This window comes from Molothrus ater, chromosome 18 (genome assembly GCF_012460135.2).
Source record: "Molothrus ater isolate BHLD 08-10-18 breed brown headed cowbird chromosome 18, BPBGC_Mater_1.1, whole genome shotgun sequence".
Taxonomy (NCBI): Eukaryota; Metazoa; Chordata; class Aves; order Passeriformes; family Icteridae; genus Molothrus; species Molothrus ater.
This window is the reverse complement of record NC_050495.2, coordinates 14247378-14272080: the sequence shown is the minus strand read 5'-3', so window position 1 is coordinate 14272080 and position 24703 is coordinate 14247378. Positions and strand designations below refer to the sequence as shown.

Below are 24703 nucleotides of genomic sequence, written 5' to 3'. Positions count from 1 at the left end.
TCCTCCCAATATTCCACCTAACCTTGCTCTCTGGTAGTGGGAAGCCATTCCCCCTTGTTCTGTCACTCCATCCCTTGTCCAAAGTTCCTTTCCAGCTCTCTTTAGGCACTGGAAGGGGCTCTAAGGTCTCCCTGGAGCCTTCTCTTCTCCTGGTTCAACACCTCCAGCTCTCCCAGCCTGTCTACAAAGCAGAAGTGCTCCAGCCTTCATCAGAGCATCTCTGTGGCCTCCTCTGAACTTACTTCAGCAGCTCCACATCATTCCTATGTTGCAAACCCCAGGCTGGAGGCAGCTCTGCATGTGGGGTCTCACCTGAGCAAGGCAGAGGGGCAGAATCTCTCCCTTCCCTGCTGTGGGGATCAGTTCAGGACATGAGGGCTATCAGGGCACATGGCCAGGGCATGTCCAGCCATCAGCACCCCTAATTTTCCACTCTCCACAGCCCTCCTTACCTTGTCCAGCACAAAGACAGCAGCCTTGCGTTGGGAGGGGATGAAGAGGCCCAGGACTGCCTTGCTGCCCTGGGAGCTGTGGTACAGGTAGATGTGGCGAATGCTTCCTGGGGACATAGAGCACAGAGCATCAGTGGTACCCATGGGTGCCAGGTGCCCCAGGAGCCCCTCTCCCAGGATGCCTCACCTGGCTCCAGGTAAGTGAACTGAGCCAGTGAGCGCATCTCCAGGTGCTCAATGTTGAAGGTTTCAGCCTCTCGCCCTGCCAGGTGCCGGACAAGCTGCCTGCTGACCATGCACACACAGCCCAGGTGGATCAGGGCACGGAATAGCAGTGGCACCTGGAATGATGGGGAGAGATGTGATGGAACAACTGCTACTAAGCTCTTCTTGGGGTTGCAGACCTAGAATAACCCAGATTAAAAGCCACAGGTAGCACATATCTGAGGTGCCTTGGCATGAGTTTGGTACTATCAGCCTTGCTAAAGGTATAGAACAGGTATCTCAAAATCCACATCTTCCTATCTACGCCCAGACCCTATCATCAAGGTACTTTGGAGGACATGTGGAGCAATATTTGGGCAATCTTGCTGCTCTGCAACTTGTGGTCTGTCACTCTGAGGCAGGGGCTCCATTTGAACCTCCAGATAATGGAGCATGGTGGGAGATTCACCACAGATCCATCCTGTTTTATTAACCCAGTAGCTGTCAAGTCCACTGCTGTTGGAGACTCTTGAATGGCTTGCTGAGGAACCTGGTCCAAAACTAGTGAGAAGCAATAAACATTTGTTGCCTAATTACTCTTCCCTTGTGCTAGTTTTAGTTGTAGAGGCCCCTCACATCTCTTCAGCAAGATGAAGCATTCCCATCTAAGTTTCATCCCTGAGGGCAAACTGTTCCCTCCCTTGCATCCCTCTGTTAGTCCTGATGCATTTTTTGGGATAATGATCAGAACTGCACTGCAGATGTTTAAAGATCAAGACAGAGCTTTCCTTGCCCAGGTCAGTGTCCAGCTGAGTTAACTACGTCTCTGAGGATGGAAACTCCACATCCCCTTGGGCAACCTGCTCAACGATATTTGCAGAAGTTTTTTCTGGCATTTACACTGAATTTACATGTTTTAGGTTGTGTCCACTGTTGCCCATTCTTTCCTGGGTGCCAGAGCAGAGCCTCTTCTCCACTCTTCCCATCAAGCAGGTCCCCTGAGCCTCTTCTGGGCTGCACAGTCCAAATCACTCAACCTCCCCTCAGATGACAAATGCTGGTACCCCATGACTACCTAAATCCCTTCATATCTTTAAAACTTCTCCATGCCCTTTGTTTTACTTCAGCTGCTCATTTAATTTTCTCTAAACTTCTTGGTTTTTCCTCTTCCCACTTATTAAACTCTACTAGAGTGGAGAAGACTCAGGTTTTTCTAGAGGAAGGTCTATAGATATAAAGAATTTGGGTACAAGCCAGTCACTTCAGACAAGTAATCTGAAGTATGTTTTGAGTGCTGCTTACTTAACCTCAGTAGGGTTTGGTGGGGACCATTTTCAATTGATGATGGCATATATGGTTCAACCTTTTACATCACCATAGGATTTCACAGCCTCCACGTAATCATTAAGTGTTGTGCCTTGCCTTGAGAGACCTTTCTTCAAATTTTTCAAAAGTAGAAACTTAAGGTGAATAAAAAAGTTTTCTTCAACTATGTCCCACTGGAATGCTTCATAGGTTATACCAGCAACTTGAGTAGCAAGTCTCCCAGCTATGTGATGATCTTTTTGCCCTTGCAGCCTCCTGCACCTCAGAAAGCATTTCATGGCCAGTGGCACCTCTGGTCACAGCAAAGCTTGTCCTACTCAGGACTTTTCATCCATAACAATCCTATGGTGCATTTCAGTATCAAATTCACCAGCGTTCATGCTTTCTTTAACTCCACTCTTACAATGGTGTGGTCTATTCTGCCACTTCCATACAGGCCATGTCTTTTCACTACAATACCTTCTTCGTTAAATTCCTGTCATCAGGTTTTGATCTGCTGGACAAACCAGTATCCTCACTGGAAGCAAGCATCCCAGGTTCCCACCTTCATTCTCAGCTTTGGCAAATTGAATTTTAGCCTCATTGCTTTCTACAGAATTTCATTTAGGTTGTTCTTGCTCTTCCCAAACTTTCAAGTTATAGGCTGTTCTTTTATCTAAAGCTTTTACAACCTTGTTTTAGAGGACATGGCACTCAGACCTATGTATCACTTCACATATGTTGGTTTTTCCCCACCTTTACTCCAAATGCCCTTTCTCTTTCCTGGTTACAATATCAGCAGGCTGGGTCAGGATTCGTTTAGAGGAAGCTCTCAATTTCTTTCCCCAAAGTTTTCTAACTCCAAATAAACTGAAGTCCCTTTCTCAACATACTGTAATCCATGTACTGATACCCAGCACTTCTGTCCATATGAGCATAATTACCAGTTTCCTGGACAATGCCCAGGGTCTTGGATTTTTGGTGTCTCACCACTGGAACTCAGACTAACAAGCTACTGCTCAGCAACCCTTAAAGATGAGCACCTGAAGGAGTTACCTGTGTCTCATACACTCCCTCGATGTCCGGAGCAGAGAGGTCTGCATTGATTTCGTTGATGTGCTCTTGGTACATGTCTTCAGGAACAGAGTATTCGTACAAGTTGTAAACTAAGTTGGAGCGGGGCAGGATTCTGTTTACCTGCCAAGGTAAGGGACAGGATAATTGGGACACATCCCACCACATGGCACCACTGCCAGGAGCCAGGCTCTGAGCCAGGTCAGCTCCTGGTGCCCTCTCCTAAGGAAATCAGTGGGTTATGCTCATGCACGTTACAAATTCCTTTAACAGAGAACTTGATTTCCAGGCAGACTGGAATTAGCAGAGGGACTAGGGCCTGGATGAGGGATATCCATGGGGCAGGAGGTGTTGCGTGGCAGATGCTTGTAACTCCTGCTTACAGGGAGGTGAAGTGCCTTACCTCAGGGCAAGCAGCTGTTTCCCCTTCCAGAAGGGGTAGGTCCTCACCTTCCTGTAGGCTGTTCCCTCCTCAGGCTTTGGGACACGCTGGTTGACATAGAAGACACGGGGGATGCTCAGCTTGATGCAGTGCAGGTCGCTCCCTATCACCGCCCATAGCCGGAACAGCCCAGGCTGACTGGTCTCAGCGATCTGCAGGACATGGGGCACGAGGTCAGTGGTAGCAGGAGATCCAACATGCCATCAGTGCTTACATCTACACTACAGAGCGCTCTGGGGGAATCTATATGGTCAGTTGGTGGCTAAAACCAAAGTGGGCGTTTAGCGAGTCATCGCTTTCAGCTCTGGAGTCCCTGTGTCCTGCCACTGTCCCAGGGCACCATGAAGAAAACTCTGCCTCAGGCTGGCCAACCAGCTCCAGGGATTGTCATCCAAGTCACTTGAAGTCCTGGACCTGCAGCTCTGACACCTTTCTGGAGGATGAAGTGGGTGACAGGGGCTGGGCTTAGGTGGCCACACATAACAAAGGTTTGTAAAAACACCTGGATGACACCACCCCACCTCTTCATTTGTACATTGTCGGCTTCTACGCACCACTGGAATCCCGTGCCCAGTGCTGGGCTCCTTAACACAGGACATGGACATAAGGAATAGAGTGAAGAGCCACAAGGAGGAAGAAAGGATTGGAGCATCTTTCATATCAGGGAAGACTGGCAGAACTGGGACTGTCTATCTCAGAGCAGAAAAAGCTCAGAGGGATCTCATCCACATATATATATACCCAATGGGAAGTGCAGAGAGGACAGAACCTGACTCTTCCCAGTGGTGCCCAGTGACAGGACTAGACATCATAGGCACAAAGCAGAATGCAGGAGGGTTCCTCTGCATGTCAGAAACTTCCTCCCTATGAAGGTGAACCTGGTCCAGGTTGCCTATGGATGGAAGTGGTGCTCTCCATCCTTGCAGATATTCCAGGACATGGTCCTGAGACCTCAGCTCTGGGTGGCCCTGACTGAGCAGGATGTGAGACCAGAGGGACATGAAAGCTGCCCCAGCCTCAGCTGATGTTTTTGCTGTTCTGTGACTGCACAGTGCTGCCCGCAGGCTGAACTAGAGCTGCTCCACCAGCAGATCTACCCATGCATCTCAAAGTCACCAAGAATGACTCTGTAGACACCTGTTTCCATCCAGATGTGTGTGAGTCTGAGGCTCTGCAGCCCCTCATGGGCTCCCCAGGGCTAACACTTACATGGGGTAGGTCAGGGCTCCTGAACTTCACCGTTTGACCACAGAGTGTAAATGTGAGGCTTGTGCCCCAAGCTGCTCTGTGGCAGGTCCCCTCCCCAGTACCTGCACGACCTGCCAGGGCAAGTCCAGGATGCTGCGCGCTGTCCGGCGCAGGTAACTGCTCAGTCCTTTGGAGAGGGCATCGCGGACCACTCCTCTGCCCACCACCACCTCACCATCCTCCAGCCGCCGCCTCTTCCTCCGCTCCTGCCGCTGCCGAGCCTGCAGCTCCCACTTCTTCTGGTGGAAGCGCAGCCAGACCAGACGCTCCTCCTGAGTGGGGTGACCGTAAGAAAGAAATCAGCAAAAGCATCCCAGCCCCACAACATCATACCATACAGCCTAGGCCTCCAGCCCCCAGTCTCACACATCATGTTCTGCCCCAGCTGTGAAGCCACCACCCCCCTTTCTCTATCAGTGATTGCTTTTCTGTCTCCTGGTTGTATTTCTCTTTGTATCCCAGAACCATGTGTGTTCAGAGTGTGGGTTCTCAGAGTGCAGCTGTGAAACCCACAGCTTGCTCCTGGAAGTACCCAAGCTTGGATGGATGAGTACAATCCTGGGGCATCCCCTGCACAATCTGCTTCACCTACCTTGGTGGTGCCAAGGGACGGAGGTGGGCCCAGGATCTCTCGCCAGGACTGGGACAGCTCCAGGTCCTGGGACAGCTCTTGGCTTTCCTCTGCTGCAGGGATGCGCTTCCGCTTATTTGCAATGGGAACCAGTGGCAGAGGGATCTTGACAGCCCCTAAGTCCTCTATGTCACTGACCTGTGAGCTGGGTGTCCCCTCCACAGGCGGGTTGGCAAGAATCTGAGAGAGCAAGGAGAGCAGGAGGATGGGGGCTGCAAGAGAAAAGCCCCACTGGCACTGCCAGCACCTTTCCCTCCCCCTCTTTACCTGTTTCTTGCCTTTTGAAACAAAAAGCTCATTGATTTTTTTCTGTTTGTACACATCATTCTTCTCCAGGAGCTTCTTGTGAAGCCAGTCTGGGTGTCGGACCCGTGGCACCGGGTTCTTTACCTGCAGAATAGCTCCAAATCACACTGAGTCCCCTGCAGAAATCCTTCCTCCTGTCCACCCCCTCACTGCCCTATACCTGCTGCAGGGCTGCAGGAATGGTGATGATTTTCTGGATGGTGCTGCCCAGCCTCTCAATGTAGTAGTCCCAGTCCAGGATCTGGAAAGAGGGCAGAGCTTGGGCAGAGAAGAAAGCCAAGCAGAAGGGCCTCCAGACACAGGATCAAACATCCCAGTAGCACCCTCACCCCAGCCCCCTGCTTTGTGAGCACAGGAAGCCACCACCCAGGCTGTCTCTCCAACAGGATGAACCCATGTCCCAGATGTGGTGTCATCTGCTGGGATGCCTCACTCACCGCACGGATGTTGAAGTCCTGCAGCGAGGGGCTCTTCAGCCATTTCCGGAGGTAGTGCTTGCGCACACTGGGCTCAGCTTGGAAGATGGCAAGGGGGATGGCCCTGAAGAAGGCAGGGAATGAATGTCCCAGCACCCCACAATCTACTTTCCCAGCCTGTGGAGATCCTCCAGGCTTCTCCTAAACTCCTATGAGGCCACTGGGCTGTCCAGTGTTACCCACTGCCCTGCTCATGGCCTATGCCAGATTCAGGTGATCACCTGGCCATGTATTCCACCTCCCTCCCTTCTTGCTGCCTGTGCATCCCCTCTTGGGTTTCTCACACCCTGCCAGAAGCCCTGGCCCCTCCAGGTGGGGTTACCTCTCGGTGACGGGAGACCCTTCTGGTTTCTTGGAAATGATGAAACGGCAGCTCAGTCCTGCATCCTTCACCATCTGGTCCCCCAAAAACTCTGCCAGGCGCTTGGCAGTGCTGATGGAGGTGGACTTCTGCTCCCCGTAGTCCTCCAGTTTGCGTGACATGGACCGGTTCTCTGAGATGAGCTCAAACAGCTCTGAATCAGGCATGTTGGCAGCCTGAAGGCCAGGGAAAAGCCCAAAGTCAGCAAGAACTAATGATCAAACTTTGCTGCTGTTAGAAAGAGGGAACACCATACACAGCTGCTGTGTCTCTTTACTGGGAGCCTGGGAATTGCTTCCTGGTGCAGCTGCCAGTGGGATCTATAGAAAAGAGGGTGTGTGGGTTTCAGGTTGGCATCAATTGCATCAGCCCAGCTGTGGCAGTACAGCTTTGTGTTGTGCATACAAAGCTAGGCTCACCAAGAATTTGTTATAAAACAGCATCACAAAACTAAGGACTAGAGGATCAGAACTAAACATGTTTTGTCTCAAACATTCTGAGTATTGCTACAGGAAAGGTGTGATTGGAAGAGAGCATCCCACAGAGGTGTGGCAGTGCTGTTCTGAGCCAATTCCCTGCTATGCCTTAAGACTCAGGCTTAGTCCCCTCTCCAACACACATCCAGAAGAAGGGCTTGCTGTGCATGAATAGGTCCCCCTCTCTTCTTTTTCTCCTCTCTTTCTCTTCCACTTTCTTTGTCTCATTGTTTGCCCCAGCTCTCGACCATCCATATGGCATGACCAAAGCAAGACCAACACAGATCTAAGGACTAGTGATATTCTTTGTTTTCTTCCCTTGCTTTGCTTGAGCAAAGGGCCATCATATTCTACTTCATACTTGGTATTGAACCCTGTTGTGGGAATGGGGAGCTTGTGTAAAGGTGTGTTGTGGCTTGTTAGCCAGGACCTTTGAGTAGTGGTGTTGTGGCTCATGCACCAGCACCTTTGTGTGATGGTGTGTTGCAGCTTGTTAGCCAGTACCATTGAATACTGGTGGTCTATTGTGGCTTGTGAGCCAGTGCATTTTGAGGAGCTTGTGGTGGGAGTTGAGAGCTTATTGAAAAATTAAGGGCTTGTTTGCTGCCACTCTCGTGGAAGTCTATTGTAAGAAGTGGCTTGTTGACTAACACCTTTTGAGTTGATGCAGTGGGCTGGTTGCTGGAGTTACAGCGACTGTACAATAAAAAGTAAAGAGTTCCTGACAAGTGACCGGTGTCTTTGTTCAACCTGATGAGAATTTATGATGAACATCATGCCCCTGGACCAGCAGGTCCCAGTTAGGACCCTTGTTCCCTCTCACCCCCTTATCTCACAGAATCACAGAATCATTTGGGTTGAAAAGCCCTCTAGTATCACCAAGTCAAACCATTCCCCCAGCAGTACCAAAGCCACCACTAACCATGTACACAAGTGTCACATCCACACAGCTTATACATTCCTCCAGGGATAGGGATTCCACCACTGCCATGGGCAGACTGTGTCAGAGCTGTACAATCCTTTTGGAGATGAAATTTTCTTTATTACTCAACCTAAACCTCCCCTGCTGCAATTTGAGGCTGTTTCCTCTAATCCTGTCATTTCCTGTCATTTCCTCTAATCCTGTTCCCTGGGAGAAGTGCCCAACTCCCATGCTGGGAGTTGTACATGGATTGTGGCAGTTGAACGTCCCACGTGGTTCCGTCCTATTTGTCAGGGAGTTGTAGAGTAAGAATGTCCTCCCTGAATCTCCTCTTCTCCAGGCTGAGCCCCCACAACTGCTCCTCATTAGACTTGCATTCCAGCCACTTCCCCAGCTCTTTTCCCTTCTCTGGACATGCTCCAGCCCCTCAATGTCTTTCTTGTCATGAGGGGTTCAAGGTGCCTCACCAGTGTCCAGCAGAGGGGGATGGTTACTGCCCTGGTGCTGTTTGCCATGCTATGGCTGGTACAGGCCAGGTACCATTGCCCTTCTTGTCTACCTGGGCATGTGTTTAGTCACTCTTGATCAGCACCCCCAGATCCTTTCCTGTCAGGTGCCTTTCCAGAGCCTCTGCCCCCAGCATGGAGCATTCCACGGGGTTGCTGTGACCCCTGTGCAGGACCTGGCACTTGACCTTGTTGAACCTCACACCACTGGGTTTGGCACATGGATCCAGCCTGTCCAGTTCCCTCTGCAGGGCTTCCTGCCTTCCAGTAGATCCACACTCCCACCCAGCTCAGTGTCATCTGTAAAGTGACTGAGTGTTAAAGTGGCACAGGAGACCACTGAATCTGTGCAAGCAAAGTCCACCCTCCCACAGTGCCTGACCAACTCAGATGCTCCTTCCCAGGCTCCACCTTGGAGTGCAGACTTGCTGAGCTGTGCCTACCTTGCTGTAAAGCACATCCAGCCAGTAATCGGCCACCTTGGCCACGGAAGCATAGACCTCCTCCAGGGTGCTCCCTTTCAGAAAGGCTTCGAACACAGATGACTGGAATATCTTCACCAGCTGCAGTTCTCCCCGGCGTTTCACCTCAAACCCCTTCAGCTCAGCCAGGGACCCATCCTCGTTGAACACGGCATACCTAGGAGAGAGTGTGAATAAACCTGGCCTACACCAAGGGACACATCCCTCAGGGTGCCACCGGTGTCCTTCCAGCCAGGGTGCTTCTCCCCATGCCTTTGTGCCACTATCCAGCATGTTCAAATGAGCCACAGCTGCACCTGGATAATCTCAAGTATCTACAGCTTCTCTAGCAACCATTTTACCTTGGTCTAGAAAAGGACCTCAGCTCTTGACCCAGATCATCCACACTGACTCATTGAACCACAGGGGAAGTGATCTTAAAGATTATCCAATCCCATGCTCCTGCCATGGGCAGGACACCTTCCACTAGGCCAGGTGGTTCCAAGCCCTGTCCAGGCTGGCCTGGAACACTGTGGAGCTGCCAAAGCTTCTCTGGGCATCCTGTGCCAGTGTTGCACCACCCTCACAGACAAGAATACCTTCCCAATATCTCATCTAACCCTGCTTTCTGGCAGTGGGAAGCCATTCCCCCTTGTCCTTTCCCTCTCAGCCCTTGTCCAGAGTCCCCCTGCAGCTCTCTTGGAGCCCCTTTAGGCCCTGGGAAGGGCTCTGAGCGTTCTCTGCAGCTTTCCCCATGTAAACACCCACAGATCTCCCAGCCTGGCTCCAGAGCAGAGGGGCTCCAGCCCTTGGAGCATCTCCACGGCCTCCTCTGGACTCAATCCAGCAGCTCCATGATTTCTTGTGCTGAGCACGCCAAACCTTGATGCAGCACTGAGGGTGAGGAGTGACTTTAATTGTTGTAAGGGAAGGAGATGAGAGCCCAAGAGGGGAAATGAAGATATTAGGAAGAGATTTAGAAAGCAGGAAACTGGCAACTCCAATGCTGGCAGAGAGGTTGAGAGAAAACTGGATGCAGCCATGACACACTTTTAAGGGAACATTCCTCCCTCTTGCCTTTTCTTTTCTTGCATTGTTTTGCCTTTTACAGCCCTGAAAATTATCTGTATGTCTCAAAAAAAAAAAACAAACCCAAACCACCATTGTGGGAATAACCAGTGAGAAGAGGGGATGCTCAAACCTGCTTGGCCAGCCCTTCCCCCACCTACCCACAGCACCCATTCCCAACAGCACAACCTTGCCTTCCTCCACCGACCACCGTGCCTGCAGCCATCTCCAGGCTGCTGTGCTTGGAGAGTGACCAGGAAATAAATGCCCTTTCTTAGACACCTAAACTATAGGAATCCAGAGCTCCTGAGGGGAGTAGTACAAACACAGCCCACTCAGAGCTGAGCAACACTTTGACTCCTGCAGAAGGGTCTGAATGCCTGGAGAGGGGCACTGGTAGGGAATGGTGTGTGCTGAACCTTGTCCTGTCAGGGATTAAGCACAAAAATGTTCAGAATTGTGAGGACAGAGAGTGCTGGGGACAGCAACTGCATGTTTTGGAGTCAGATCCAGGTCTGTGGGCTGCCACCCAAAATAATGGATGTTAGTGCTCTAGCTCACATTCTTGGTGGTCGTTGAGAAATCAGTGAAGTTTGGGTACAACTGTCCTATAATGTGACAGTAATGGCAGAAACAATCCTACTTACAGATGGAGAGAGAGGGGGAAATACATAGGAGAAGTGTTACTGGAAGTCAGTTAACACTTGAAAAATAGGAAGGCAGGAACTGCAAAGTTTAAACAGATTGGATTGAATAGAAGCAGTATTAGAAATCCTCAGAAGCAAAGTCAATGTTCTCCTGCACACCTCAGAGCCAAACAGGCAGACGCCACTAGGCTGGAGAAATGTAATTTTCCTGTTACCTGCTAAAATTTACTGCTGTAGTAGCTACGTTCAATGATCTGACATAAGGAACTTGTAATTTTAAGCCAGTGAGTCAAATGCTGCTGGCTCTGGAGGCAAGGACCAACATGCCCCACATGTACAAAGGCAACGAGATCTTTAGTCTTTCAACTCAGGGGAAGAGACAATATTTCAAGCTTTGAAATCTCACCTTTTTTTCAGCTTCTTGCCCTCCTCTTTGGAGGCTGGAAGGATCATAGCCAGGTATGGACCATCCACTTCAAAAAAGATGCTGTTCTCTGAGCGCGTGATGTAGGTGAGTGAGGCTGGATCCTGCAGCTCCTGGTACTGGTCATTTGTGAAGCCTTCCTGTGGCACAGCCCCAGGAGAACAGTTTCAATCTACAGCTATCAGGTCACACTAGGGGATGCCCCTGGGACACACCCTGCCCAAAGGGACACCTGAGCAAGCCTCTGGGAGCTATAGCACAATTTAGGACTCAAAAGTCAAAGCACCTTTCCTGCCTGTTGAGAAGAAAAAGGCTTTGGACCCTAAAATGATATTTTCTTCTCTTATAGAGCCTGGAGTAAGCAGAGCATAGGTTTAGACCCTGTGCTGGACTCCCTACCCTGGCCTCTTACAGACCCCCCTCTCTGGGGAGGATATTGAGCCTCTTTCTCCACTCAGATGCTCTCCAGGGCCATCACCCCCAACATCTCACCCACTGCATAGGGAGTGGAGATGGAAGAGGGGTTCTCCCAACTCATCAGCTCTCCATCTCCTTTTCCCAGGCTGCAGAGCTGGCCTGGACAGGTGCCAGACTCACTTTCACGAGGATGTTCAGCATGGCACCTGGGTAAGAGATGGTTACTTTTGGCTTCTTGATATTGGTTGACTTGATGACAAAGTTCTCTGGGAAACTGTTGGGAAGGACACACCAAATCCCATCGGTATCCAGTTCTAGAGGTCTCCTAGGGAAGAAAGGAAGGAAGGAAAGAAGGAAGGAAGGCCACTGTCAGGAGCAGAGTGGATGGGAGGCAAGGATCAGTTCTGTGTCCTCTACTAAGCAGCAGCCTGTTCCATCCACTGTTCCTTTCTGCAAAGTGAATCCTCAAATACAACAGCAGTGTCAGGAATCTGAATGCTCATAGAATCAGAGAATCACAGATCACTTGAGGTTGGAAGGGACCTTAAAACTCATCACATTCCAACAACTCTGTGTCATGGGCAGGGACAACTTTTGCTAGACCAGATTACTCCAAGCCCTGTCCAACCTGGCCTTGAAACACTTCCAGGGATGCAGGGGCAGCCACAGCTTCTCCAGGCAATTTGTGCAGAGTATTTCTTCCCAATATTCCATCTAACCCTGCTCTCTGGCAATGGGAAGCCACTCCCTCTTGTTCCACCACTCCTGGCTGTTGCCCAAAATCTGTCTGCATCTTTCTTGGAATCTCTTTAAGCACTTAAAGGGGCTCTAAGGTCTCCCTGGAGCCTTCTCTTCACCAGGATGAAAACCCCCAGCTTTCTCAGCCCTTCTTCCTCACAGGAAATGTGTTCCATCTCTCTGAAAACTCGAGTGTTTAACAGGCTCCCACATCTGTCCTAGATGCAGATGGACCTTCTTCAGCTCAGCACACTTACCCAATCTGCTCGATCAGCTCTCTGGCCTGGGTGATGATATTTGCCCCTGTGAAGCAGACAATGCCAGCCATTTCCATGGAGTACCAGCGAGCTCTGTGAGCAGAGGAGTCACAGTTAAAACAATGACATACCCCCTCCAAAACCCAGCTATGGAGGGGCAGGAGGATCTCTAGGGGAAGAAGGGCAAGAAACACAACACTGGGCATTGTTCTCCTATGAAATTCTATACTTATCATGCTCCAGAAAAGCTGAAAACCCACTTACTGACAAGATTTCCATCATTTAATGTCTGGTAAGAGTCTCCAGGATGAGAAGTAGTGGGTAGAAGCAAGAGAAGAGTATTACAGGCAGGACCTACTCTCATCTTGGTGCTTCAGGAAGTGACTACCGCAGCAGGACAATCCTGGTTTCCAAGGGTCCTCTCTAGAGGATCCTGGATGGCTCAGGGGAGACTTACCCTTTCCGCATGACATATCCATAGAAGGAGTTGAGGATGCACTTGTGGGCCAGCTGAAGGGAGTCATAGAGAATCTCCATGTTCTTGCAGCGTTTCACTTCAGAGGCATCTCCGGTCTCCACTGCTGCAGACAGCTTCTTCTTCCACACCTGCATGCCAAGGGCAGAGTCAGGACAATTCCACATATCACTGCTTGCGGCACCCAACTGGTTTCCACTCAGTCCCAGCATAGCATTGCAGCTCTACAGGAATATCTTTGCCAAAGATCAGCATCATGAGTCAAACATCCCATTTTCTTTTGCAGCACAGGAGGGGTTGGCCAGAGGCACTTTGTCAGTTGTCAGAAGAGACTTGCAGCTCCCATCATTGAGCGGAATTCAAGCAGCACCAGCTGTGCTGCACCATATGTGTGCAGGGAAGAACTCAATACACTGCCTGATGCAATCCATCACGCCCAGCTAACAACAGAACCACCAGTGTAGGAAAAGCCTCTCTGTCAGGCCTGGGAGTCATGGCAAAAGAGGCAACAGGGAGGAACTGCAAAGCAACAGGCTCTTTAATTAACTCTGCCAGACACAGAGCCCCTGGGCCTCCTAGAATAGTTTGGGGTGGAAGGCACCTTAACGCTCATCTCATCCCACTCCCTGCCTTGGGCAGGAACACCTTTTTACTAGACTAGGTTGCTTTAAGTCCCATCTAACCCAACTGGCTTTGGACACTTGGAGGGATGGGCCAGCCACAGCTTCTCTGGTCAACCTGTGCCAGCACCTTATCTCCCTCACAGGGAAGTTTTTCTTCCCAATAATCAATACAACCCTGCCCTCTATCAGTGGGAAGCCAACAGAGTAATCCTTTAAAGTTTTCAGCAAGGCACAAGAGGTCCCCAGGCTTGGCAAGACAATTTGACCAGCACCCAAGCCTGGTACCTTGTGCAGCCCCTTGAACTCATATCGGCGGTCCCGGAATGCTCGCACCGTGTCCACGTAGAAAGAGTTTTCTCGTTGGCAGATGGTGGTGACTCGCTCCTCCACCTTGGTGACATGGATCTTCTTGTACGCCTTGCGGCAGTAATCTGGTCAAGGGAGGAGGCAGAGGGAGGTTGTCAGGGATGGCTGCCCTGCTACAGAGGGATGAACAGAGTAGGGATAGGGAGGCAGCTAAGCATAAGGCATGGGTGAGTGGGGGGACAGTCCCACTGCAAAGGGAGAGGAAGATCCCAGTATGGAAAGATGCAGCACCTCTTTATGGAGGTGGAGGGCTAGGGGGTAAACAAACTAATCATATGGCCCAGCTACAAACCCAGGCTCTGCCCTCAGCCAGTTGGGTGGTTCTGCTGGACAGCTTCCCTCCAGGCGATAGGATAATGTGATGATTCTCTTTCATTAACTGGCTTTATTTAGCAGCCTGACAAAAAAATGGAGCCATTCATATTTCAGCTAAAATCCATGGCTCTCCAAGAGAAAGGGGTACCACTGACAGAGGTATCAGTGCCTGGCTCCTTGTAGGAAGCACGCATGAGTCTGTTGGGATCCTGGAGATGTTCTGAGACCAGCCTGACCTCACCCCACAGCCCTGGAAGGGGTCACTACTGCTGAATACCGCTCGTGGTCCACGTTGTAAAACACTGCCAGGATCATGACCTTGATTTTTTTACCTGCTAGGCGCTTTTTCTCATATTTGGCTTGTTCTTCCTGGGAAAGCTCATGGAAGGCACGGGGTGGTCCATCAGGGAACAAGGGAGGGAACTTCTCCGACTCCAGCTGCTGCTGGATGCGGTGGTACTCACTGCGGCTGGCAGGCACTGCAGAGGAGGGCAGTGATCAGTCTCTCAGAGGAGAAGCAGGAATTTGGCTCCATCTCTGTGGGCTGTACTTACTGAACTCTCCTCTCCATTGCCACGTCATCCGGCGCTGACAGTTGGCACCTGGCTTGTTGAAGTCACAGGCAGCACATGTGGCCTCATCCACCATGGCAGAGGGCTGGATGCAGTAACAGACACACAGGTGTTAGAGGGGACAGGTCTCCAAATGACAGCTCATGCCAGAACAGGTGCTGAGTGGCAGGAGAGCACAGGTGTGAACATCAGAGATAGTACTCAGTGAGATCCCCTTTCCAGAGCCTTTCAGGAGCACAAGCTCCTTGAAACAACAGCTAGGTTTCTGGGAAGAGTTCTAGCTAAAGCTGCAGCTGAGTCTCTGAAGACCTAGCCATCCATAGAAGGACAACAGAGCTAGGGAAGGGGGTGAGCACAAGTCTGGTGAGGAGCAGCTGAGGAAGCTGAGGGCTCAGCCTGGAGAAAAGTAGGCTCAGAGAGGACATTCTTGCTCCTACAACTCCCTGACAGGAGGGTGGAGCCAGGTGGGCATCAGGCTCTGCTCCCAGGGAACAAGTGAGGAAACAGCCTTAAGTTGTGCCAGAAGATGTTTAGGCTGGATATTAGGGAAAAATCCTTCACTAAAAGGGTGATCAGACAGGCACAGGCTGCTCAGAGTGGCATTCTCCTGAAAGTATTTAAAAGCCATGTGAATGTGCCACTTGGGGACATGGGTTAGTGGTGACTTTGGCAATGCTGGCAGAGTGGTTGGACTCAATGGTCTTAGAGGGCTTTTCCAACCAAAATAATTCTGTGATTCTACAATTCCATGGCAGCTTGACCAAATTTCATGCCCAGCCTCATCTGCTTCCCCTACCCTGTGCAGAAAGTTCAGCCCTTGCTTTTAAGGGGATCCAGAGGCACCATCAAGGTCATCTGGAAGTCAGATTAGGAGAGACAAGACTGATGTTACCCACCTGCAACCTGTTGGTCAGAATGATGTTGGGGTACATGGCCCCCACATCCAGATGATAGATAAGAGGACACTCAATTCTGTTGGGAACATCCTTCAGGGAATTCAGCTTGGCCTTGATTTCATCACAAACCTGTGGTGAGATAAAGAGAAGTGAAACTAGGGCAGGAAGGAGTTAATGAATCAAATACTTTTTTAATTTGGTTCTTCACAGGCTCACTCGCCACAGGCTCTGGGGATGGATCTAAAGGACCAAAGGAGCAGAGCAGGGTCTCCTCGACACTGCTTTAGGTTTTGATTTCGATGTCCAGAATAAGCTATTCCATAGGGATACCTGGGAAGTGGAAGCAGCTTCTTCCTAAATATGACTTGATCGAGGACCTTTTCAGTGCAAATGGGTTAATGGAGACAACAGCAAAGACCAGAGGTCCCCAGTCTAGTGCTGCACTCCAAGAAACTCCAGACTTGGATTTGGAGAGAGGCAACCTGCACTTTTGTAGCTGATAAGAAGTGGGGAACAAGAGCAACAAGAGCATTTGGCATATCTGAGGGGGTCTGCCTTCTCCCTAAATTCCTTCCCAGATCTCTCAGAGCTTTGCTCCTGGTTGAACCCATGAAGGGAAAAGCAGGAGTTGCATTCTTCAGATGGGGCAGAAACCCTGATCTCCAGGCTCGGCTGCAGGACTCAGCCTGTAGATGGGCTTCTTAGGTCTTTCTTTGTAGAACATAAACCAAACCCAAACAAGCATTTTAGAGCTGCAGTCCCAGTTTCCTGCCCAACTCAGCCATGCTGCAGGTGCTGTACCTCCTGGAAGTTAGTGACCTGATCCAAAGGAAGACCCTCCTCTTCCTCAATGGCGTGCTGCAAGGTCTTCTCCACATGCTGCACCAGGAAGTCGAAGGCAGCAGGATTCTACAGGGACATGGAGATGGCAGTGAGGCCGTAGGCAGCTGTCCCTGGCTGCAGGCCGGCAGCTTCTGCCCCATATCCCTGTCCCTGCTTTGCTTGGGGACCTCTAAGCTGTAAGGGACATGTTGAGGCACTGGGGGAGTTGATGAAGGTAGCAGAAACAGGTAAAAAGCCCTCAGGAAGGGTTCAAAAGCAGCTCAGTTTGAGAGAGGACAGGACCCCAAGTGACAGAGGCCTAACTTCCAAGAAACGCTGGCTGAAAAACAAACCCAAAACCCTACTTCACTACCATCCTCTGCTGTCAACAAGCTCTGGATTGCTTGCTTTCCCACTGAAGCACAGATGGCCACTTAGAGATCTCCTCCTACTCCATCCCAGCCCAGCTTCAGGTAGCAAGGGTCTCCTGGAGGTTGCCAAGCATTGGAATGGCCTGTTAAGGTCAGTGGCGAAATCACTATCCCTGAAAGTGTTCAGAAGACATGCAGATGTGGCACTTGGGGACAGTGGTGGCCTTGGCGATGTTGGGTTAACAGTTGGACTTGGCAGCATTAAAGGGCTTTTCCAACCTTACTGATTTCTGTGATTCTAGATGCTGCCCTAGAAGACCAGCAGGGATACACTGGAGATGCCAACAACAGTGGAAATGCTATCCCTCCCCACCACGCTACTCCATGAGGACAGGGGCTGGCTGCTGGCCCATTACCATTTTGAAGCGGCAGGGAATGTCACTGCGGAAGACCCCAGATTCCAGTGCTTCCACATGGCCTCCCACATAGGTCTCTGAGTCCAACACATGTCCATCTTCTGTAAGCTTGTTGAATTCCTGCTCTTGCTTGTTGGGGAAGATGATGTTGGCATGATATGCCTGAACCATCAGCAGTGCCTCGCATAGTGTCCCAGATCCTTTTCTTAACACCTGCACATGAGAAACCAAATCTGGATTCAAATGCAAAAATAGTAGATTTAAATATCAGGAGGAACTCCTTCCCTGTGAGTGTGGTGAGGCACTGGACTGGCACAGGTGTCCCAGAGCAGCTGTGGCTGCCCCATGCCTGGAAGTGTCCAAGGCCAGGCTGGACAGGGTTTGGAGCAATCTGGCCTAGTGGAAGGTGTCCCTGCCCTTGACAGGAGGATGGATGAGATTATCTTTAAGATCCCTTCCAACCTAAACCAGTCTGTGATTCTATAGAAGTGCTGTCCCAGCACTGGCAAGATTGGACTGTCACACAACAAGTTGGACAGCTTCAGCTCGTGACACATCTACAGCACCACTCCACCAAGTGCCTTTGTCAGCTCAACCAGGTGGGAATAGACTGACATCTTCTACATGCTTGACAGCTTCCTTCATCATCCTCCGTACAGCTGACAACAGCCAAGTTGAACAAGTTCACTGACAAGTGAACTTGGCTGAGCATGGAGCATCAGCCATACTTTCTAGCTTTCCAGCTCCAGCCCTGCACTGCCAAATGTCAGGTGTCTTCTTATAGGAACCTGTCTCCCAACACCCCACAGCTGTAGGAGAAAGGAGCAGCCTCTAAATCCACCCTCCCTTCCTCCCTGCCACACATGCAGAGTATCTAGGCAGTGGGAATCAGATCTGTGGCCAGAGCATCCCTGCAGAGTGGGAATCATGGTACTTCACCCAGAAAAGAGATAATTTTGGGAAAGGACTCACCTCATCAGGCTCCATGGGAATGATGGTACACAAGGCGAAAATGAAGGGATGCACGTACTTCATATACATGTAGTAAGTAGCAACGGCATCGGACACTGAGTAGGTGGCCAGGGTCTGTCAAGGAACAAGAGAAGAAAATGAATCCCAATCCCATGTGAGAGTGGCTCAATGACAATGATCTTTCATTGCTTCCTGCTGGACATTCTCCTATTAGCAAGAAGGAAAAGGCGTATTTCTCCATAGCCTAGGTTGTAAAGAATAATGTGTTTGCTTCTGAGGCCATCCTGCTTTAGCTCTAATCAAACAGCAACATGTCAGCTCTAATTTAGAAAGAAGAAGGAAGATGAACTGAAGGCACAGAATCCACCCAGTTTGGGTCTCAGGAAACTGCTACAGGGCTCAGCAGAACCTCCTGCCTATGACACCTGGAGCACTAACCCTCTCCTATTCCTCCAGCCGGTCTCAGTTCTTCATGGTGTTTCTGATTTCACTAGTGCTTTTCACCGCACACTAGTGTAAATAAATACAGAGAATGCACAGTGCAATGCCAGGGCCAGAATCACTTCAGGGGAATCCTGTTCCTTCTCCCTGTGAGCTCTAAGGCATGGGAAATCTGGGGAGACAGATTCAGTTAATTTCTCAAAATCCACTTTAACTTATAGACTCAGTCATAATGCAGCTGCTCAAGGCTTGTTTTCCCATAGAGCATAGGGAGAGAATACCTGAGGCTCCTCCATGGCCATCCGGCACATCTCCTCAGGGTCCAGCTCCACTGGATCGTAACCCAGTTTTGCTTTAGCTGCTGCTTTCAGGTTGTGACTTCCCACTGGGAGGTAACTGTCTCTCTTCACCCACCTGGACAGAATCAGGAAAATACCAGTTTGTGCAGAGAAACCAGGCCTGACCTTCAAAATAGGGTCAAGATTGTGAAGGGAACCTTGACTACCATGTCTCTCACCAAGGACAGCCCAGCATCTAAGAAGAGTGGATGCAGTTGGACAAGGCTGTCCAACTTTAGCTAGCCCAACCAAAACAACCCTCACTGTTCATCTCCCCACCACTGCTCATAATTTCCACCTTCCAGTTCCCTCACTGGCTTTAAGATAAAAATTTCACCGCTGAAGACCCCACCTGCAAGAACTGCAAGAACATCCAGCTGTGCTCCAGAGCCCAGACTCTCCAGGGGGGAAAACCAACATAAAACCCTACAGTTCTGTCTCTCCCATGTGTCCTTTCCTCTTCTCTCTATGTCAGGAGCCTGGTAGGTGAGGCTATAGTCCCTTTCCCTGCTCCAATGGCCAAACCTTAACCCACTTCCCTCTCCCTTTTTCTCTCCTCCCAAATCAGCAATCAAACACCCAAGGCTACAGGGCAAGAGCAGTCTAGGAACCCTTCAGGGGAAGACTTGGCAGCTCCTTTGGAATGCAGCACACCAAGGGAAAGAAGACAACACAGGAATGCATTATTACACAGCTGAAGAAGGTGACACCCAAAGCTTCCAACAGACAGAACATGAGAACAGTATTCAAATACAACCATAGGTATTTTATCTGAACTGAAGAGAAAAAGACACAGCTATGTGTAGAGGGGCCACATTCAGTACCTCAGACAGTCCATGTGGATGCACTGGGATGCTTTGTACTCTCCCTGGCTGTCCTTCTGAAACCCAATTTCCTGATACATATTAATTCCATGAGCTGCTGCTCTTGCTTCCACAAAGGGCCTGAGGAAAGAGGCAGCATGAAGAGAAGGAGCAGAACAGCCATTTTCCTGCATGTCTAACAATGGTTCCATAATCACTTTGTTACAAACTACCAAATTATTTTTCCTTGTGATTTATCTGTTTATAGACTTCCAGGCAGGACTTGAAACAAACTGGTCTAGTGGAAGGTGTGCCTGGTCATGGCAGTGAGGTTGGAACAAGATGATTTTTAAAGTCTCTTCCAACCCAAACCATTTTGTGGTTCAAGAGGCAAACATCCTTGCTTGTATCCTGCATCTGAAGGCAGAGGTCTGTAGTCCCTCTCCTCCTGCTTCCCCAGGCTCATCTTTATACTTCTTCCAATATCCTCCAGGTCTCTTTTGACCCACTTCCTGCTCTCCCATGACTGAATTCATCCATATGCTAACATTCCCACATTGCCAAGGGTTTAAAAGTAGCTCAGGCAAGTAGATGGGACTCTTCAGAAAGTCCTACTGCCAAGCCAATGATGACAGGATTTGGGGAGGTGCAGGACATGGCTGCCCCACATCTGGCCACATGACCTCCCCACACTGTCTGAGCTATGGAAGAATGTTGAGGATGGAACCTGACCTTGCCCTCTAGCTCAGGTGACACCTTGCCAGTTTAGTCATCATCCCTGATCTTACCAGTCAAAGAAGTCTCCGTTGTATGTGACAATGATGGTGGGTTTGGTCTCCTGGACATGTTCAAACCATCTCCGGATTAAATGAGCCTGGGATGAAACAGAAAAGATGTGTAATTTGAGGAACTTCATCTCCTCTACAGGGAGGTGGTGGATACCACAGTTTGTTCCACACTTCCTCTTTCCTCTGCACCTAGCCCAAAACTGATCTCTCACCCTTATTCCCACGAAACAAAAGCACAAACAGCCCTGCTCGACTTACTGGGTTCCCCAGGGAGGCAATCTGCCAGAAAATGAGCTCTCTGGCCAAGAAAAGCTCCAGGCAGGTAAAACTCTGCAGAACAGAACTGACTTACCTCATCTGGTTCGTTAAAGACACAAAATGGACCCTCATACTCTGGCTTGGGAGTAAACTCAAAGTCTTCAATGTTCTCTGAGACAATCTCCCTGTTTGTGATCAGGTAGCCCTGAGGAGGTGACAAGGAGGCAGTTAGGAGGACTGAAGTCACAGACAACTCAAAAATGCTGCCCAAAAAATGGGATGCTCTTCTTGAAAGCCAGAGCTTCTGTCAAGGGGGAACAACATTTTGGGAGTCATCCATTGAAGCGTCATTGACCATCAGAAAAGGAGGCCATGGAGAGACAACACAGGACACTAGTGTTGTCTCTGTCCTGCAGAGAAGCACCAACAACCTGGGCTGGGTTCCATGAAACGTCACCCAGACATTAATTCCATTCCCACGGGCACACATCATGCAGCTGGCAGCATCGCAAGCCTGGAGACAGCAGGATTAGAAGGTAATGCTGGGCTGCTTCCTGGCTTTGCCGCCCAAGCCTGAAGGAAACCATCCTAGTATTCTTACCTGCCCATCAATCATGTAGGAGATCATCATGATCTGGTCTGTGTCTGCATCAGGAAACTTCAAAGGGAGTTTGGTTGTTTCAATATCAAAGGCAAGAACAACAGGATCCTGGGTAGGACCAAATCCATGAGAAAATATTTCAGAGCTGACTGAAAGGGTGTTTCCCATAAAACCCAGTGGTGGTACAGTAAGTGAACCAGAACATCCCTGTTAATCGTTTTAGTGCTTTATCAACCCAAAAATCACTACCCAAGCCCAGTGTTTCCCCTGCCACCATGGTTTTACACTGGCAGCACATCAGACACCAGTCCATTGGGGCAGAACATCTGCACAAAGAACACCTGCCCAGTGCTCACCGGCCTCTCCACAAGGTCATCTCGGCGGGTGATTTCGGGTGGGTAGGTGTTGCCCTGATATCGCACGTTGTACCAGTGAGCCTGTGGAGAGATGAGGGTGGGTAGTGCCTTATGGCAGGGCCACATCCCCATGTCACTCCATCCAGCTGCTGAGGATGGAACTGTGGCAATCACAGGCAGCCCAGAAGAAAAGTTTGAACTATTGCCACATATTAATCAGGTAGCTTTTCTGTGTGCCATTAAATATGAAGCCCAGCAGAACAGAACTGAGCTCTAGACATGAACTCATTGTCATCAATACATTTGTAAAGGTGTTGGAGAGAAAAAACTTTTCTGTGCTTCAGGAGTGTGACTGGGAAAGCAAAGCTCACCACATGGATCTTCAGATCAATGGAAAGGCGAACGTGGTAAGGTACATCATACTCCCGCATATCCATGATGTTGTCCATCTGGTTGGCAATTTTTTTTGAGGCTCCTTCGTCATCTGTGCTTAGACTGCCCCCACTCAGTGCACTGCAAGAGCAGAGGGGAGCAGCTGCCTTATCCATGTGTCACACAGAATCACTGGGTTGGAAGAGACCTTTAAGATCGAGTCAAACCCAGCCCTGACACTTCAACTAAACCCTGGCACTGAGTGTCACATCCAATCTTTTTTTAAACACATGCAGAGATGGTGACTCCACCACCTCCTTGGGCAGATGATTATAGTACTTTATCACTCTTCCAGTAAAAAACCTTTTCCTAACATCCAACCTAAATTTCCCTTGAGACTGTGACCTCTCGTTCTGTCAGTTGTTGCCTGGAGAAAGAGACCAACCTCCACCTGACTACAGCCACCTTTCAGGAAGCTGTAGAGAGTGATAAGGTCACCTGAGTCTCCTTTCCTCCAGGCTAAACAATCCCAGCTCCCTCAGTCGTTCCTCACAGGGTTTGTGTTCCAAGCCCCTCTCCAGCCTCGTTGCCTCCTCTGCACGTGCTCCAGCATCTCCATGTCCTTCCCAAACTGAGGGTCCAGAACTGGGCACAGCACTCAAGGTGCAGCCTCATCAGTGCCGAGTGCAGGGGCAGAATGACCTCCCTAGTTCTGCTGGCCACACTATTCCTGACACAGGCCAGGAGCCATTGGCCCTCTTGGCACCCAGGGCACACTGCTGGCTCACGTTCAGCCGGCTGTCAACCAGCACCCCCAGGTCCCTTTCTGCCTGGGCCCTGTCCAGACGCTCTGTGCCCAGCCTAGAACGCTGCAGGGGGTTATTGTGGCCAAAATGCAGGACTGGGCACTTGGACTTATTAAACTTCATCTTATTGGACTCTGCCCATCCCTCCAACCATTCCAGGTCTCCCTGCAGAGCCCTCCTACCTTCCAAGAGATGGACACACGCTCCCAGCTTAGTGTCATCTGCAGATTTACTAATGAAAGACTCAATCCCCTCATCCATGTGGTCAATAAAAAGATTGAACAGAGCTGGCCCCAGCACAGAGCCCTGAGGGACACCACTGGTGCCTGGCTGCCAGCTGGATGCAGCACCACTCACCACCACTCTCTGGCCTGGCCATCCAGCCAGTTCTGAAAGCCAGCACAGAGTGCTCCTGTCCCAGCCCTGGGCTGCAGCTTTTCCAGGACTGTGCTGTGGGAGACAGTGCCAAAGGCCTTGCTGGAGTCCAAATAGACACATCCACAGCCTTTCCCTCATCCACCAGGGGGGTCACCTGGTCATAAAAGGAGGCCAGGTTGGTCAAACACGACCCAACCCTCCTAAACTGCTGCTGGCTGGGTCTGATAGCCTGGCCATCCTGGAAGTGCTGGGTGATGACACTCAGTCTAAACTGTTCCATTACCTTGCCAGGTACCAAGGTTAGACTGACTGGCCTAGAATCACCAGGATCCTCCTTCCCACTCTTGTTGTGAATGGGCGTCACATTGGGCAGCTTCCAGTCATCTGGAACCTCACCAGGGAGCCAGGACTGCAGGTAAATGATGGAGAGCAGATTGGCAAACTCACCTGCCAGCTTCTCATCACCCTGGGGTGGATCCCATCTGGGCCCATAGATTTATGAACATCCAAGCGGCTCAGCAGTTCTCTGACAGCCTCCTCCTGGATAACAGGGGGATCATTCTGCTCCCTGACACCCTCTACCAGGCCAGAGGACAGCTGTCCTGAGGACGAGCCATCTTCTCACCAAAGGCTGAGGCAAAGAAGGCTTAAAAGACCTTTGCCTTCTCCCCATCAGCAGTCACTAAATTCCATCCTGCATCTAGTAGAGAACCAAGGTTGGTCTTACCCTTCCTTTTGCCATTAAGATATTTGTAAAAACATTTTTTATTATCCTTCACAAAAGTTGCCCAATTAAGTTATAACTGAGCTTTGGCCTCTCTAATTTTTTCCCACATGCCCTAGCAAGCCCCATAAATATTTCCTGAGATACCAGACACTCCTTCCACAGATGATACATGCTCTTTTTATTCCTAAGTTCTTTCAAAACCTCCTTGCCCATCCAGGCTGAACGTTTGCTTGTCGACTCATCTTTCAGTGCACAGGGACAGTCTGTTCTGTGCCCTCAAGATCTCTATTTTGAGGCACACCCACCCCTCCTGGACTCCTCTTGCTTCCCAAGGAGCTCTTTGAATAAGTCTCCTAAATAGGCCAAAGTCTGCACTCCAGAAGTCCACTGTGAAAATTTTATTGCTGTTCCTCCTTATTTCACCAAATATTGAGAACTCTATAATTTCATGATCACTGTGCCCCAAACGGCCTTCAACCACCACATCTCCCACCAGCTCATCTCTTCTTGTAAACAACAGATCTAGCATAGTCCCTCCCCTGGTGTCAGTCTACCAAGGACACCCACTGGCACTGGTGACACTGGCAGCAGG

General features: G+C 50.1%; 1 protein-coding gene across 1 annotated transcript in view; it reads right to left on the bottom strand.

Moving 5' to 3' along the window:
* The window catches only part of POLE (DNA polymerase epsilon, catalytic subunit), a 33710-nt gene that overhangs the window by 6507 nt on the left and 2500 nt on the right, over positions 1–24703 (bottom strand). Inside the window, exons 6-34 of the mRNA XM_036393286.1 lie at positions 22200–22341; positions 21829–21909; positions 21473–21580; positions 20966–21076; positions 20614–20699; positions 19847–19966; positions 18966–19098; positions 18244–18357; positions 17272–17484; positions 16464–16571; positions 15663–15791; positions 14749–14851; positions 14527–14673; positions 13799–13944; positions 12873–13021; positions 12416–12508; positions 11601–11745; positions 10986–11143; positions 8847–9042; positions 6461–6675; positions 6100–6202; positions 5823–5903; positions 5624–5746; positions 5318–5536; positions 4788–4997; positions 3486–3629; positions 3018–3158; positions 640–793; positions 453–559 (exon numbers count right to left, since the gene is read on the bottom strand). Coding sequence (XP_036249179.1) covers positions 453–559; positions 640–793; positions 3018–3158; positions 3486–3629; positions 4788–4997; positions 5318–5536; positions 5624–5746; positions 5823–5903; positions 6100–6202; positions 6461–6675; positions 8847–9042; positions 10986–11143; positions 11601–11745; positions 12416–12508; positions 12873–13021; positions 13799–13944; positions 14527–14673; positions 14749–14851; positions 15663–15791; positions 16464–16571; positions 17272–17484; positions 18244–18357; positions 18966–19098; positions 19847–19966; positions 20614–20699; positions 20966–21076; positions 21473–21580; positions 21829–21909; positions 22200–22341 — 3979 coding nt within the window. The remainder of the gene's footprint in view (positions 1–452; positions 560–639; positions 794–3017; positions 3159–3485; positions 3630–4787; positions 4998–5317; positions 5537–5623; positions 5747–5822; positions 5904–6099; positions 6203–6460; positions 6676–8846; positions 9043–10985; positions 11144–11600; positions 11746–12415; positions 12509–12872; positions 13022–13798; positions 13945–14526; positions 14674–14748; positions 14852–15662; positions 15792–16463; positions 16572–17271; positions 17485–18243; positions 18358–18965; positions 19099–19846; positions 19967–20613; positions 20700–20965; positions 21077–21472; positions 21581–21828; positions 21910–22199; positions 22342–24703) is intronic.